This window comes from Myxocyprinus asiaticus, chromosome 34 (assembly GCF_019703515.2).
Source record: "Myxocyprinus asiaticus isolate MX2 ecotype Aquarium Trade chromosome 34, UBuf_Myxa_2, whole genome shotgun sequence".
NCBI classification, from domain to species: Eukaryota; Metazoa; Chordata; class Actinopteri; order Cypriniformes; family Catostomidae; genus Myxocyprinus; species Myxocyprinus asiaticus.
The window spans coordinates 14,596,304-14,612,824 of record NC_059377.1 but is presented as its reverse complement, the minus strand read 5'-3'; the positions used below and the strand labels follow the sequence as shown (position 1 = coordinate 14,612,824).

General features: G+C 37.1%; 1 protein-coding gene across 3 annotated transcripts; it reads left to right on the top strand.

Moving 5' to 3' along the window:
• The first annotated feature begins 102 nt into the window (after positions 1–102).
• Positions 103–15,455, top strand: LOC127425024 (alpha-taxilin-like). 3 transcript variants are annotated; one of them, XM_051670621.1, is made up of 11 exons: positions 103–230; positions 781–936; positions 1,082–1,333; positions 3,759–3,850; positions 5,667–5,837; positions 8,455–8,649; positions 8,734–8,853; positions 8,960–9,034; positions 13,219–13,311; positions 14,408–14,503; positions 14,633–15,455. In XM_051670621.1, the coding sequence occupies exons 2-11, from the start codon at positions 783–785 to the stop codon at positions 14,945–14,947; spliced, it is 1,563 nt and encodes a 520-aa protein (XP_051526581.1). In that variant the 5' UTR covers positions 103–230; positions 781–782; the 3' UTR covers positions 14,948–15,455. The 3 variants fall into 3 exon arrangements, with proteins under 3 accessions (XP_051526581.1, XP_051526580.1, XP_051526579.1); XM_051670620.1 differs by having other exon boundaries at positions 1,085–1,333; positions 8,455–8,853; XM_051670619.1 differs by having other exon boundaries at positions 8,455–8,853.
• The last annotated feature ends 1,066 nt before the right edge of the window (positions 15,456–16,521 follow it).

The window sequence follows — 16,521 nt, the reverse complement described above, 5'->3', positions numbered from 1 at the left end:
AGGAGATATATATATATATATCACATTTACCCAACGGCAAAGATTAAAGTCTTTTGGTTTGGCGGGTGTTTTCCCACCATGCCGTCGCCCGGGAATAGCGTAGGCGGAAGAGCGCTTCTGCTTGACCAATCATCTTCGTGTGTTTCCTGTGTCCGTTGGAGAAGCAGCTGGAAGTGAGAAGAGTGGCTACAAACATTTTAAGTTCTTACTTGGACCAAACTGAGACACTGGTATTATTTTAATACGATTACTGTACAGCACAATAACTTAGACTGACTGTCATGTGAAACTGTAAGACTGTACAGTTAACTGATGTGTACTGTGCGTTTGGTTAGCATAGACTGCTAAACTAGTCGAGCGAGATGCTACACACCTCCAGCCTTTAATCTTACTTGTACATTTATTTACAGTAATAGTCAGTGTAAAGCAACACGGTTTCTTTGCTTTTGAATATTTGTCAGTTGTAGTCAAAGCAGTTGTATTGTTGACTGAAACTTGAACGGGTCATTTCAAAAACTGTCAGTCGTTTGAAGTTCGTGTTTGGTGATTTGCGTGTGATGGCGGTGTTTATAAAATTAGTTAAATTGTCAAGACGTTTGAATCTGGCATGTTTTACCTGTCTTATACACTCTAAACTCATTATAGATATCTAAAAGGTGCTGTGCAGCGCGCTCTCTCTTCTGAATGGAAATAGAAACTGTTCAAGCTGTCATAAAGTGAAAATGCGTCTTATTTCAGTCATAACTGTGGTGTTTCTTTTCGTATTTGTTTATGGCTCAGCAATGCAGAGGAGAGAAATGGAGGACCCAATTGCTGACAGCAGTGCAGATGATACTGAGGAGAGCACAGCAGCCTCTGAAATGACCAACAGCCCTAAAGAACCAGAATCACAGCCGGACGGCACACCAAACCTTAACCCCCAAACGGATGAAGGCTGTAAGCCATCAGCAGAGAAACTGACAATGATTTTTACGATTATGCATCTTTTGTGTTCTAAAATATTACCCCAAGTTATAATTGTGAGCAGATCAGTTGTGGTTGTGGACTGACTCTGATGAGTGTTCCTTCATTTTGTTCTCAGTAGCAGAGGCTGGAGCTGTTTCTTCTTCCTGTGACATGGCTGAGGAACTGTGCAGACAGCTGGAGGACATCCTTAGCACATACTGCCATGGAGACGGAGGTGCTGGGACCAATGACCAGCCTGACGGCATGGAAGTTAACGGTCTGTCCGAGAAGGAGGACGGCAAGCAGGAGGAGGCCAAACTGAATGGTAACGGATGCATGGAAAAGGACCAGAAGAAACTACAGGAGAAGAAGAAAGTAAAGGGACTGGGTGAGTGAGTGCCTGACAAAAATATTGCCACTTAAGAATGTGCAACGCCAGCCACTTACACTTCTTCATGTTATCCTATAATGACACTTATATAGGCTAAATAATGTACATTAGTGTTTTGATAAAAAAAAAAGGTTATTCAGAACTAGAGGTAGACCGATATATCGGTTTTACCGATTAATCTGTGCCGATAGTTGCTTTTTGAAACTGTTGGTTATCGGCAAAAATCTGTCGATAGTTTTTTTTTCATTATCAAGTCATTTCAAAGTAAGAGTCCCCAATGTGTTTCGGGCTTGTTTATAGTTAAAAGTCCCGCGTTATGTACCAAATCATATTTGTTTTCTGGTTATTATTGGGATTTGAACAAAAAGTAAATAGTTTTTTTTTTTTTTTACATTCTGCAAACCAATTTGAAAAATGATCAGCCGATTAATCGGTTATCGGCCTTTCCCACCACCGTAGTTATCGGTATAGGCAAAATTCACTATTGGTCAACCTCTGTTCAGAACATCATCTTAGAACAAAGTAGTTCTTAGTTTTTTTTTTTTTTTTTTTTTTTTTTTTAGCTTTAGAAAATAAAGCTGAATCTGTCATCATGCAAGTAGGTAAGATTTGAAATATATAAAATTAATTGTGAGATTATATTAAGCATTTGTAGCCATGCATATTTTTTTTATCAGTTATCTTTGTGTATTAAGTATTTTAAAACTGTTGTTTAAGGCACGGTCACATTTACCTTTGTAAAGCAAAATTCCGCATGTGCAGAAGGCAAAGGCGGATGTTGAGCACGTGTGAAACCAGCAAATAAGTAATTGTAAACCAGCCTCTTTTTAATGCTGCACTTTATACTCTGTGAGACTTAAGTTAGAAAGAAACACGCCACTAAAATGATATCCTTGTCCATTGTGAATATTCAATGTTGCTGTGTACAACGTCCACATAGAGGTCACTGTCAAACCAAGCAACTTCCTACTTGTCAATGCAAATTTGGCAGTCGAATTTCACCAAGCTTGAAATCTGCGACAGGAAATTCTTTGGCAACGGCAATCCATCGTGCGAAATTAACTATTGCGTGGATATGCATTGAGATGGCTGTATTTCGCCCGCGGAATTTCGCCGTGTGAAGGTATGTGTGACTGTGCCTTTAGGGTTGGGAACTTAGAGATTTTTGAACGTTTATTGCTCCACCGATGTGGACTAAAAAAACTGTACTTAAAAACTCTGACAATGTTGCATGTGCAACCATTCAGCTGCACAGCGACTAAATCAGCAGCGTGAAACGCATAGCGTGACCAGTATAGCCCGATTCACAAACTAATAAGGGGACCCTCTACATGTAGAATAAAACTGCTTTTATAGTAAGGTTACTGATATAACTGGAGTCCTCATCTCATGTGACTGCTCAATGCTTTGTACATATGTTTCAAAATTACAAATAATTTCTTTAGGAGTAAAACTTTTTTAATGAGGAAAAAAATGCTGAGTGCACCTTTAAAGGAAGAGTTTACCCAAAAATGATAAATCATTTACTCACCCTCATGCTGTGTCCCAGATGTGTATGACTTTTTTTCTTCTGCAGAACACAAATGAAGATTTTTAGAAGAATATCTCAGCTATAACTATAAAGTATAAATCTCCACTTCCACATTATTCTTTTGTTTTTGGTGATTCACATTCTTCGTGCATATCGCCACCGACTGGGCAGGAAGGAGAATTTATAGTAAAAAAGAACTTAAATATTGTTTTGTTTCTCCCCCACACTTATCATATCACTTCTGAAGATATGGATTGAACCACTTGGAGTCATATGGATTCCTTTTATGCTGCATTTATGTGCTTTTTGGACCTTCAAAGTTTTGGTCACCATTCACTTGCATTGTATGGACCTACAGAGCTGAGATATTCTTAAAATCTTCGTTTGTGTACAGCACAAGAAAGAAAGTCATACACATCTGGGATGGCGTGAGGGTGAGTAAATGATGAGAGAAATGTAAATTTTTGGGTGAACTGTCCCTTTAAGCTCGTTCTTTGCTTTACAATCCAAGCGAACCCACACACTTGATTTGAATGCAGCGGGGGCATTCCGTATCTGATTTGCTACAGTGCTGACTTTCACCATGAGCTTTTACATACATTCTCAAATGAAAGAACCCATGCATTTTGTTATACATGCCAAGAAAAGTCAAAACATTGCAAAGTTACTTTCATCAATTCTTCAGAATAACAGAAGAGTATTGTGGTACTACAGTGCATCGATTGTTCTATCCCACCTGAACTAGGCATAAGACATAGCTGCACTGGTCATTGGCAGGATGAATTGGCCATTTGGTCATTTCCTCTGCCTTTTGTGTTGTATTATCATACTTTTTTGCGCATTTTTAAAATGTACATTTTTAAAAGTAAATTCTCTGCTTGTGTTTTGTAGGCAAGGAGATAACCCTCCTTATGCAGACCTTAAACACACTGAGCACTCCAGAGGAGAAACTGGCTGGCCTTTGTAAGAAGTATGCTGAGCTGGTAAGTTATTATGATCGTTGTCATCTAAAAAGATGAGGTATTTTGCAGATGTAGTCGGTTTCAGCAGATGTTGTTCATGAATTGCAGTGTGCATTGGCTGAGATGGGACTCTGTGATAATGTGGTGATTAAGGGTTAATGGCACCATGGCAGCTAATAGCCCAGTGATTTTGGCACACATTTCAGCTGACTGGGCTTCAGCTTGACTACATGAAAACAATATCAGGAAATGCAGGCCATTTTCAGCCCACATTTTTCACATTAGTCCTTTCTCCATTATTATGTCCTCCATTTTTATGTTTGCTATTTCCATTAGAATTAACCATAGCATATGAATATAACCCACTTGTCAACAGTAAAGTACTTTGTAACAGTGCTTGTTGCTAAGTGCATTGGGAGCCCATTTTTGAGTTTTGCATGTCTATGGATGTTTAGTAGTTTAAAATAGAACTGTGTCCCTTTAAGCTCTGAGGGTGTTTTTGAAGATTTCCTGTTTCAGTGGCATACCCAGAATTTAAGGCTTATAACAAGGAGGGTCAAGTGTTTGGTATCATTGTAAATAAAACTTGAAAAAAATAATAATAATAATAATAATTAATGTATATAAATTCTGAGAATCTCCGCCTAAGAAACTGCTGAAAAATCACACACAAAAAAAACTTGAGCCAAACATTAACTTTATTTTTCAGATTTGACATTATATATCTCTGGGTGTAAATAAGGTGGCTCTGAAAAATGGCTTTTGTTTTGTTCCCAATCATGTCAACTATAATTGAGTTGATTCAACAAAGCAATCAAAAGTTATAACATTACAAACAATTTATCCTAGGGTCTAAAAACGTCATAGCTAGAAGCTGTGTGCACCGTGCACATTGTGCTTCATGTCAATTATCTAATGATCTGTGCATCTGATTACCTTTTGTGTGGGCTCATTTGTAAGGTATCTGCCTCTAAGTAATGGTATGTGATAGTTTAAGTCCTGTTTATTTTTCGTGAAGTTATAAGTGAAAACACGACACATAAGCAACACCTGTTCACATGAAACATAAATGTTAGAGACATTTACTTAGCTATTACTCGCTATATTTTTGTCTGTGAGTAAAAAAAGGCTGGTTGTATTCTACTCTTTGAGAGCTTTCCAATGACAGATGACACATGGCTATTTGATCAGTTTGATGTTTTTACCGATTACAATAATATGTATAGAACAATTTTTCATAAATGATCAAAACGGAACACTTCTGATTTGTCTGCAAATTTCAAAGCAGTTGTTCAGTTTTGGTCATAATGCCTACATGCATTGTAAAGTAGAGCTTCTAATCTCTCAAACGATACCTATTTTGTGTGGTTATTGATATTTTGTCAAAAAAAAACATTTCTCGCTGGCCCATCCAAGCTTAAAGGTGAATTAGTTTGTGCACTAACCAGAATCTCAAATATGATTGTTTCCCAATGTACGGTGGCCTACATAGGCCGTGCATTATTATTATTATTCAGTCCTGCTTTCTCAAGCTCAAGATTTAATTTATGGCATCCATGGGCCTCCATATGTTTTGAAATAATTTAATTGTTTAAAATGCATTTAATTTATGTTCTGTATATGTGCATTTGTTGATATTGGTAATTGTCTGGGTTGCAATAAACCCCTTAAGTTAAAAAAAAAAAAACCTGAAACTTTAGTTATAATTTTAAGTTAATTGTCACTGAGGATTTTTTTGCAACCCGGCCAGAAAAATGGAATTAACATAGATAAACTGTGTTAAAAATGCTGTACATGCAAACAAATTGTAATACTGCTCCTGTTTTGCCTCTCTTAGGTAGAGGAGCATCGTAATGCTCAGAAACAGATGCGAGCTCTGCAGAAAAAGCAGACACAGCTGATCCAGGAGAAAGATCACTTGCGAAATGAACACAGCAAGGCCATCCTGGCCCGCAGCAAGCTGGAGAGCCTCTGCAGAGAACTGCAGAGACACAACCGCACGCTTAAGGTACACTGTCTCAATCTGAATGCAAATGACAAGATCTCTGTAAGATCCTACAGTATGGAGTTTAATTTAATCCATTATGTGTACAATGCCAGCCTCTTGCGAAGCCCTGAATGTATCATGATGCATCATTGTTTTGGAAAGCCCTTTTAACCCTTGTGCGTCAATAAAAAAAAGTTACTCAGAGGTCCTTAGAGGACAAAAATGTCCACGTCAAAAAACTGCCATAAAAATATTATATATTAATATTTTTTTCTACTTTCACTGACTTTGACTTTTTTAACCAACATCAGTCCTGATCATAACTACCAAATATTCATTTTCATGATTTTAACCCTTTAAATGCCAGTTTGTTTACATAATGCCATTGTTGTTTTTACACACACACACACATTTCTCAATACACACATACAAAACACACTCTGACATCCATACCAACATACCCACACAATTTTAGCTTTATCATTTATTCAATTGGCCTGCAGTGCTCTATAATACAGCAAACAGAAAATAGGAAAAAGCATGTATTTGCTCCAGAGGCTAAACTTGAGAAAAATGGCGCCATCTGGTGGAAAATCTTAAACATTTACATTTTGAAGCCAGGGCTCCGGAATGAAAGCATAATATCATAGAATTCATGATTTTATGCTTAAATGGCACTGGGATCAAATATTGCAGTTTTAATGGGTTTCAATGGGGACATTTTTGTCCTTAAGGTCCTGAGTGTAACTATTTTGTGTACACAGTGTATTATAGATGTATTATAGGAACTGAGTTGAAATATCAAAATTCCCCCAAAAATACACACCTTTGGCAAAATTTATGCTGTTGGCATTAACACAGCCAAAATTATCGAAAAAACAAAAATGTCCCGAAGGTCGCACAAGGGTTAAGTAGTGATACAATTATATTGGCCAGTTTTTTACCAATTTGAAAAAATAAGGCCTATGTCTCCTTTGTCAACATTAAGTATTATTGTATAGATCAGCATTATTTCGGCCATCGACCACCCTTCTCTCTAGATGGCGGCATCGGCCATTAACCTCTTAAACTCTGTGGAAAAAGGGGCGCTATTTCGCAAAAAAGGTTTACACTTAAAATGCTCAAGTCCCCATATACATAAGTCAAACTGTAACGACTTGACGTAGGGAGGGAAAGGAGGACACAGGGAACTGGATTCTTCAACTCAAAGGTATAGCTTTAATAAACAGACTTAAAGGGCTTTTCAGCGCAACATTCTTTAGCTTAACTTCCAGATAGTCTCTTTCAGATGGGTAGCTCTCTATCGTCTCTGGTGTGTTCCCTTTATATCGCTCTACCCAATGCTTACTGCAATTAGAAACAGGTGTTAGACATTATAAGGCTCAGGTGTGTGCACCCTTACTGCTTTCTCTCCGGACGAAAGCTCAGCCGCGCCCTCGCTGCCACACAGACGTGTGTTATTGTTTGAAAGCTTAGAATCTGAACTTTTCATAGATCACCATCACTTCTGCATCTTTGTTACTTAAAATAACAAAATAAGTCCTTAAAACATCTGTCGCAAATAAGCGCCACCTAGTGGTTATGTGGTAGAAATATGAATATGAAAGTCTTTAAAATAGCACTTAAATAGACAAATCATTTATCAAATGACATCTCTCATTCTCAGGAACATGACTTTATAGTTTGTTTTGTTGCACTATTACCACAGTTTAAAAAAAATGTTTAAAACAAAAAGTGAAATATGATATTTGTAAGACATCAAATACAAACGTCTCTTTTATGCACCAGTGACCGCTGTAAGCCCCAAATAGCTACAAACTTTATATCTGCTTTTACCTTAGGAAGTTCTCTAAAAAATTAGACATTGTTTGCTTGTGTGCATAATCCAATTTTATATCTTAGACATCCAAAACAAAATATGCAGTGCCGCAGGAAAAGCATACTAAACAAATCATCAGAAGTATGTTATCGACTATTAATGATGAAATGTTATACAGCATCACAAAGGGGAGGATCTCCACTTTTTAATTACACCTAGATTGAGCTTCTAGTCCACTCAGATGCCGAGATATTCAATGAAACAAAGAGGGTGTTGCTTGAACTGAAAATTAGACTGAATGTCTATGGACGAACACATCTGTGATGGCTAAAATGCGTTATAGTGCCACCAACATTTCAGATCGGCATTTTGTAACGAAAGGTGATAGAGGAAAAACTGTCTTTTAGTACTTCCTGCCATCTAGTGGAATAAAATAAGACTATTTGGAGGGCAATGGGGTGAACAGAACCAAAATTACATGCTTACAAATTAAGGACAACAAAAAAAGTTTATTCAGATTATCATAAGATTATAAACACATACAATATTATTTATTAATAATTGGAGTCTTTTTATTTGAGTTCTATGAAAAATTAGACCAATTTTTTCAATTGTTCCACAGTATGTGTAAATGGTAAGTTTTTACATTTGAGTGTGAAAAATTGCTGGTAGCCTATAAATGCTTCAGAGTTTAAGAGGTTAAAAACCCATTAAGGTCAACCACTGCTTTAAAGTGCATTTAAATTCAAGTTTGTTCAGAAGCTTGGTAGAATCTGTAACTTGTGATGTGATGGCTGTATCTGCGCTTCTCCCTGGCAGGAGGATGGTGTGCAACGGGCCCGATTAGAAGAAGAGAAAAGAAAGGAAGTGACCTCACACTTCCAGGTAACGCTGAATGACATCCAGGCTCAGATGGAGCAGCACAATGAGCGTAATGCAAACCTGAGACAGGAGAACATGGAGCTGACTGACAAACTCAAGAAGCTTATCGAGCAGTATGAGCTCAGAGAGGAGGTGGGAATACAGAGAATGAGGGGAAGGTATATGAGTGGGAGCTGTAGGACTGACGGTGATCCAAACTTGTGTTTTCTCTTGCAGCATATTGACAAGGTGTTTAAGCACAAAGACCTGCAACAGCAGCTGGTAGATGCAAAGCTTCACCAGGCACAGGCGCTGCTCAAAGACTCGGAGGACCGTCACCAAAAGGAGAAAGAGTTTGTGAGTTGAATGAATGTACTGTAGTTGGTTTACTGTGTGTCCATGCAGATATATTGTATCTGAGCTGTTAGTCTCAAGATTTTACTCTTGTTTCTTTCTCTAACAGCTCTTGAAAGAGGCAGCGGAGTCTCAGAGGATGTATGAACTTATGAAACAGCAGGAAGTTCATCTGAAACAACAGGTGAGGAACTTCTGTTGATTGGCCAGTCAGGCACAGTTGCTGATAGTGTGTTATGCTGATAATCTCCAAATAAGAGAGATGACTAGTAGATGCATGCACCTTATCACTGTCACAGTCCCAGTTATGATTGTTACTAGGGCTGGGTAAAAATATACATTTTCCGATGCATTGTAAACAAAATAAATATATACATATATATATATACACACACACACACACACACACAGTTAGTTCCGGTCCTTGAATCTGATTGGACAAGAGACATTCCATGAGTACTGATGGTCTGACACCATCAGCACTCCGGCGCTTCACTGTGTGTATCACTCCGCTTGTGTTCGTGCGTTCTAAACTAAAGTGTAAGAGCAGTGCAGGTGTGTTAAGAGCTACTGTTTGTCTTTTTTTACATCATTTTTTTATGTATGTTAGCCAGCAGGTGGTGGCAAATGATCATTTTTGTGTGTAATATGAGCCAGTTAGGTGACGTGAAGTGAATCCGCGTCAGCCAGTGTTTACATACAGCACAACGTGATCGCTTGTGTTACTACTACTAAAGCTAGGAAATAGCTTTAAACGGCTTTAAACGAACAACTTCAGCATTACGGCTCATCACAGCTGAGAGGCACAACTGACTGATTAATTACACAAACTGAAGGTGCTTACCTCTTATCAGACTTTCCACATTGGAGTGGACACTCTGTTTAAAATGGCGGAGGACATTGCCGTTTCTATAGTGAAAGACTCTTGCGCACCGGCTACTGCGAAATAGGGAGAAATATCCCCGCTTGGATGGCTACTTTTCCACTGAGAAAGCTGATCTTCAGAAAGCTGACAGCATCTCTGCTTGGGTGTGGCAACAGGTGATCGCACATGCTCCATCTCTCTCTCTCTCTCTCTCTCTCTCTCTCACTCACTCTCACACACACACACACACACACACACACATCCATCTGTCCATCCATCCTTGTTTATCCAATAACTTGTTAGAAACAGCACAAGCCGTGATACTGTTTCTGAAGTTACATTTTTTTAATTACTAACGAAGGCTTGGATGCATCATTTGGTTTGAACCAGCAATGGCAGATTCTGCTCTGCTGCGTAATAAAGTAGTTCCATGCACAAATGCATATTTATGACAGTACTCAGTTTTTCCAATTTTGTTTTTAAATTTATTTGTTCATTGAACTGTTGTATATAAGCAATATCACACTCGCAATCGTGCTATATGGCCCTAAATCAGCACTGCTGTGATTACCTACGGCACTCAGCCTGCGGCCTTGTACCTGCAGCCGAATCACAGCAGTGCTGATGTAGGGCCATATCGCACTCTTGCTCATGTGATATTGCTTATATATATGCAGCATAATTGCATTTTCAAGACACTAATTGATGGAATAGACTGAATTTGAAAAATTTTCAAAAGCTAAAATGTGACCAATTTGATGAAAAACTAATGATAAAATACAATTTGTAAAATTAATATTTTCGAATTGCACCTTGAAGGGTTGCCTAGAATTTTACTTTATAATTAAGAGCATTAACTGAGGAGAATTTATTTTATATGTAAGCAAAATGGACATTGTAACTAGGGCTGGGCTATATGGCAAAAAAATAAAATCTCGATTTTTATCAAACTTATGGATGATTCAAATTTTCAACTTTTAAATGTACTCCAACATGATTCAAATTGTATGTTCTTTATTAGAATGCAAAGCAACCTGGTTAGAGAAATCCAAGTTCTTTTCATTATAGGAAACAAAGGTGTGCAAGAAAAATTTACAAATGCACCACAGGGGGGGAAGTTGTCAACTAGGGTTGCAACTAACGATTATTTTGATAATCGATTAATCTAACGATATTAGAACGAGTTATTCGACTATTTGGCGATTATTGCAACGATTAATCATTAGCACTTAACTGATTATTCAGCTTGTGCCCCGACTTACTTAAAAGGTTGTATTAAACGTGCTTACTAACAATAAACAGGACAAAATCATCTTTTAAAAATACCTCTAAATGACATTAACTGAATTAAAGGAAAAAAATACTTTTAATTTTAATTCAGTAAAGTTCTATTGTTATTGTCTTGTTTTTCATTTAAAATTGTCTTGAGAAGCAACATATAAAATATTTAGACTTGCTTTAAGAGAATGTCTCTTAAATATAAGTGTATTTTGTATATAAGTGTAATTTTTTCACTTGGTTATACTTCGAGTACAGTAAAGACAAAATACACTTATATTCAAGATCTGTTCTCTAAAAGCAAGTCTAAATATCTTATATGCTGCTTTTCATTTTTCATTATCATTTTTTTAAAGGATTTTTAGATATTTTAAAATATTTGTATTTTTTATATTATATTCAACATTCTCAGATAACAATTTTTTCTTCTGCAGGATAGCTGCTAAAGTAAATGTACGTTGTTTTAAGGGAGTTTTAGATATTTATATTGGAAAACAAGCCAAAAACAAATCAAAAACTTATTTTGTTTGTGTATAATGGGGCGAAGACTACCCTCTCTCACCTTTCTGTTCACTTCAATCCATCTTTAACTCACAAAATAACAAACTCTCTCTTATTAATAAAGCTGCGTATTGTCAATTTTCTTCATGATAAGAAATGCACAGTGACATATATTATGATTCAATAAATAGTGAGCCATCACTTTATAATCTAGTGGCATTAAGCGTGCACGCTCGAGGGATGAGCGTCCCCGTGACGGAGTGTCCATCTATGGTGCAGTTTCAATCTCTCCCCTTTAGATTGGGACATTCGCGCAACTCATAGAAGAGGCGCTAACCACACAGAGAAATGCCAGTTTTGGAGTTTGTAGTTATTTACATGATCTGCTTCAGTATTATTTGAACTTTAATAAAACTATAATGTATTAAATATAACTCCATTTAAGATGTAATGCCGGGGTGTTTCCTTTAAAGATGCTCCGGCTCCACTTATTCCACAACGAGAGTGCATCTGTATTTACTTGTTTTGTATTTTTTCATTATAATTCAATCACACTTTGTGACCTACATCACCTGAAGCTGTTTGGAAAGTTTAAAGTGCATCTGGACTGTGAGTACACTTGAAACACGTCACAGAACAAAGCAATAATTAGCGATCCATCTGATCATCATGGCAAAAGGAGCAGCAGATGTTTGATTCTCCCATATATAGCATCTCCATGATTTGAAATGAAGCACCAATAACTGTGACATAACTAATGCTTTTTTATGGGTAAAAAGAAAAGAGACCGTTCATCAACAAGCGCACGCAGAGGTCAGTTATGGTCTTAAGCCGGTGTATACCTGCATGATGGACGAAGCTGAGCTACAATCACACTGTGTACAATCGTACTGGGAATAATACTGCTGTGTTTTATATCAGTCTCCGTGTTGTTAACCTGTCACGTTCATTTGGAGCGCGCCACACGTGCAGCTGATCAGATCGGGAGCGGTATTAAGACAAGCACTATGAATTCTTTTTCTCTTCCTTATTCAGTCTTTGGTGGATTTACAATGTATCTAGCTTTAGAGTTTGCAATATTTTTTGCAAACTCTCGATTTAAGAAAAATTAAAAATCCTGTCAAAACGCAAAAATTACATTTCGAATTATTCGGAAAGACTGCCTAGACCTTATTGTAACAGAAATGTACCCATATGAATCGATATTGAATCGAGATAGGAATCTAATTAAATTGAAAGCTTGTGAATCAGAATCGAATCGGGAAATCTGTATCAATGCCCGGCCTTAATTGTTACTAATTCACATGTGTTTTAGACTTTTTTTTTTTTTTTTTTTTTTTTTTTACATTTGAGGGTTTGGAATATGGGAACTAACTAAAGAAGGGTAAACTTTTCTAGTGGTGAAACAGAGACCACAGCAAAAACTATTTTTGCCTTTATATTATATATTCATATTTTCTCCAGCAGCAAAAGAAAAAAAAATCCACTATTGTGACTTTTACAAAAATAGACATATGGGTTACTTGTCTTTTTTTGTATTATTATTTTATTTATTAATGCCAGGATATTAAAAAGCAAAGAATAATGTTATAAATGTACACCTAATATTTAAAATTGTATTAAATTATTTTTTTGCTAAATAAGATGAAAATGCGCCATTGCGGTTTGTGAAAAGAGTCCATTGCAAGTCAGTCCTAGTCTAATATCTTTATTTTGTCTTCCAGTTGTCATTGTATACAGAGAAGTTTGAGGAGTTTCAAAACACACTTTCCAAAAGCAATGAGGTGTTCACAACATTCAAACAGGAGATGGAAAAGGTAAAGGACTGTTTTGCTTAATGGTTAAAGACTTTGACTTCACTCTCCCACACACATTCTGGGCGAGTCTGCAATGTCATAATTTGTTACAGTTTATTTGCTTGTAGCTGAGAGTCTCTGACTGCCTGTGGCATCTTTCCTTCAGGCAGGGACTCGGGCAGCCGCAAGCGACAGTACATGTACGCACACGCAATGTCTCTGTGTGAGTGAAAGACAAGCTCTTGATGCTCTGTGAGGATTATTTCAACATCTCTGCACCTTGTTACGTTGTTTTAGTCATTTGCTGTAAGCAACAACATGCCATTTCCCACATTCTGTTTGTTTCATGAGGCAAAAAACGGAAACGCAACAAAAACATGTATGTATGTTACTTTGGGGCAATCATTTTCATTTATTAATTCATGAAACATAAACAGAATGTGGGAAATAGCACATTGTTACTTTCAGAAAAGCATTGTGATAAAAACAAGTCCAAACACAACCTAACAATGTACAATGATCTTGAAATAATTCTCAGTGACGTGAGATGGCTAAAAACACTAGTTTGTGAGTGAAACGAATGTGCTTGTTGTAATTTACACATACATAACACACACAAACCACCACTGCACTTGCAGTCTGGTTGTTAAAATAAGTATGTATGCCGAGATTAGGGTTTGTATTTGTAGCCTCATTTTGGTTTAATGCAACATTACAGCTGTTAGAAGTTCATTATTCTCTCTCTGTTAGCAAGTCAACAGGATTACCGTAAACACTCATATAAATGGGCACCATATAATTTATGCAACTGTATTTTCATTTATTTCTCATTCAAATCAGCATACATCTGTAATATGGGCACATTTCTGGTTGTTACAACTGCCAAACCTTAAATAGCAGTATGTCCAAATTCCAAAAAAAAAAAACATTTTTTCAAAGGAGAAGCTTTTAATAAATTAGCTTGCAGTTCCAAGTTAAAGGATTAAAAAGTCAAACTTTTTTTATTTTTTATTATTGGTTATCGGTATTGTCCCAGAAATTCCATATTGGCGCATCCCTAAATAAAACTGGAGGGGCTAAAATGGTGTGATGTAAATCTGTTTATTTTTGGTGACAGATGACAAAGAAGATCAAGAAGCTGGAGAAGGAAACAACCATGTACAGATCACGTTGGGAGAGCAGCAACAAAGCCCTGCTGGAGATGGCAGAAGAGGTGATTGTTGTACTCCGATCTTTTAGTTTTAGATCTATGCCACTGTTCAGCTATCAACAATGCTTTACCAACTACCAACTGTTGAATTCTGTCTGAAATGTGTAAACCTCATCTTTATGCCCTCTGTAGAAAACCCTACGAGACAAGGATTTTGAAAGTCTGCAGGTGAAGGTGCAGCGACTGGAAAAGCTCTGTCGGGCTTTACAAATAGAGCGTAATGAGCTGAGTAAGAAGGTTCAGGGGATCTCTAGCCCTGAGGGGCCAACAGGCACAGAGAACAGACCAGAAACAGAGGCGGGGTCACCGCAAGAGGCCATAGACTCAGAGGAGGGCAGCCCTGTCCATCAGAACAGCCCAGAGCCAGAGACTTGTAGCCAGGCATGCCACTGTGCTCCAGACCTGGAGGCTGACACTCACAGAGAGGTTTGCTCAGCCCAGGATTGAGTCTTGATCTATTTGGGTGGCCAGGACACACACAATCCTTCCCACCTCCTCAAACAGACCCCCGACCCTCCATCATCAGTCAGTCTGATTCCATTGCGGGAATGCTGATTTGTCTGCTCTGGAGGGTTTACATTTTGTCAGGGAAGATTGTGCCTTCAACATGATTCCTATGCTGCGTTTTTACTCTTTTGGTTTTTATGTGGCTTTCTTTGTTATCCCATTCCCCCCCTCCCCCCAAAAAATCTTGAATTCCATATTTGTGTTAAGAGGGGCAGGGAATGCTGCTGCTGTCTTGGAATGCTCTGTGTTTGTCCATTAAATGCTTGTCTAGGTATGATTGTTAATCTTTTTTTCCGTTTGGCTGAAAAAGACTAACAGAAGGAATTATAAAAGTAAAAACGTTATGGTCTTTGCAATTAAAGGGCAGATGTCCTCTTACATGCTTTTTAAGGTGTTTTATATTTCATTTCTCGCCTTAAGTAATTCTTTCAGGTAAAATCTGTATTTACACCTCCCAACTACCTTCTCTCTTCGGTTTAATTTTATAGAAAATGTATTTTTCATCTTCAGATCTCAGAATTTATAAATGTAGACTGTAGGTAAGGCTAACATTGTTGTGAGTTTAGGGTTCTTCCAATCCGAACCCAGATTTCGTTATGCTTTTGCGCAACACTCCATATATGTATCTTTTAACATTAGGTTACACAATCTTTAAACACCACTAGAATTAATAAATTGTTTTTGTATTTCCTTTCATCAGTTAAGATAGCCTGTATTGCAGATACATTCCTTTAACCCTTTCTAAAACTTTACATTAAGAGCATGCACTTGAATGCAATTATGACCACTAAAGAATTTTCATTTAATTTGTGATTTCAGTGTGGACTGATCACATTGTTGTTATCATAATTGGGTTACTTAATATGTTTAGCGTAGTCAAACTATTAAAATAATAAATGATAAATCCATGTCCTGCACAGCTGGACCAGATTAAAGATGATGTGAGAACACTATGCAATTCTATCTGTGTTGTTATCTCTGTTTGGCATGTAAACAAAGCAGTGACATGCTGAGAAATGAATGTACAGATCCCCACAAAGTGACTTTGTTCAGTTATATCTTTAAATGTCAGCTCTGGATTTTGGGTTCATCATTAATGATTTTGGTTTTTTCAGTGTGTTGAGAACATGCATAGTACTTTCTGACCGTAACTGCTATTTGTACAATTTCAGTACACTTCTGAGCGGAGTACAAATGTATTGACATTCAGTGTGATGTTTAGCATATGGTGTCGGATTTAGAATTGCTGTGTTTGAATAAGTATTTTTGTTCACAGATGTCTGTAACAAAATCATTGTTTTCTATTATTTGCAATGTATTGTCTGTACTTGCTAAAATTTGAAACTCCCATTATCTAAAAAGGTACCAAAGATCATTTGTTCCACCCCCCCCCCATTATTTGCAAATTAAAATACTAAGAAAATCCGAATGTGATTTGTGTATTAATGATGCAAGTCTGAACTTCAAAGTGCACATTTTATTTTTTTCAGATATTGAGTTATTTTTATTAATTT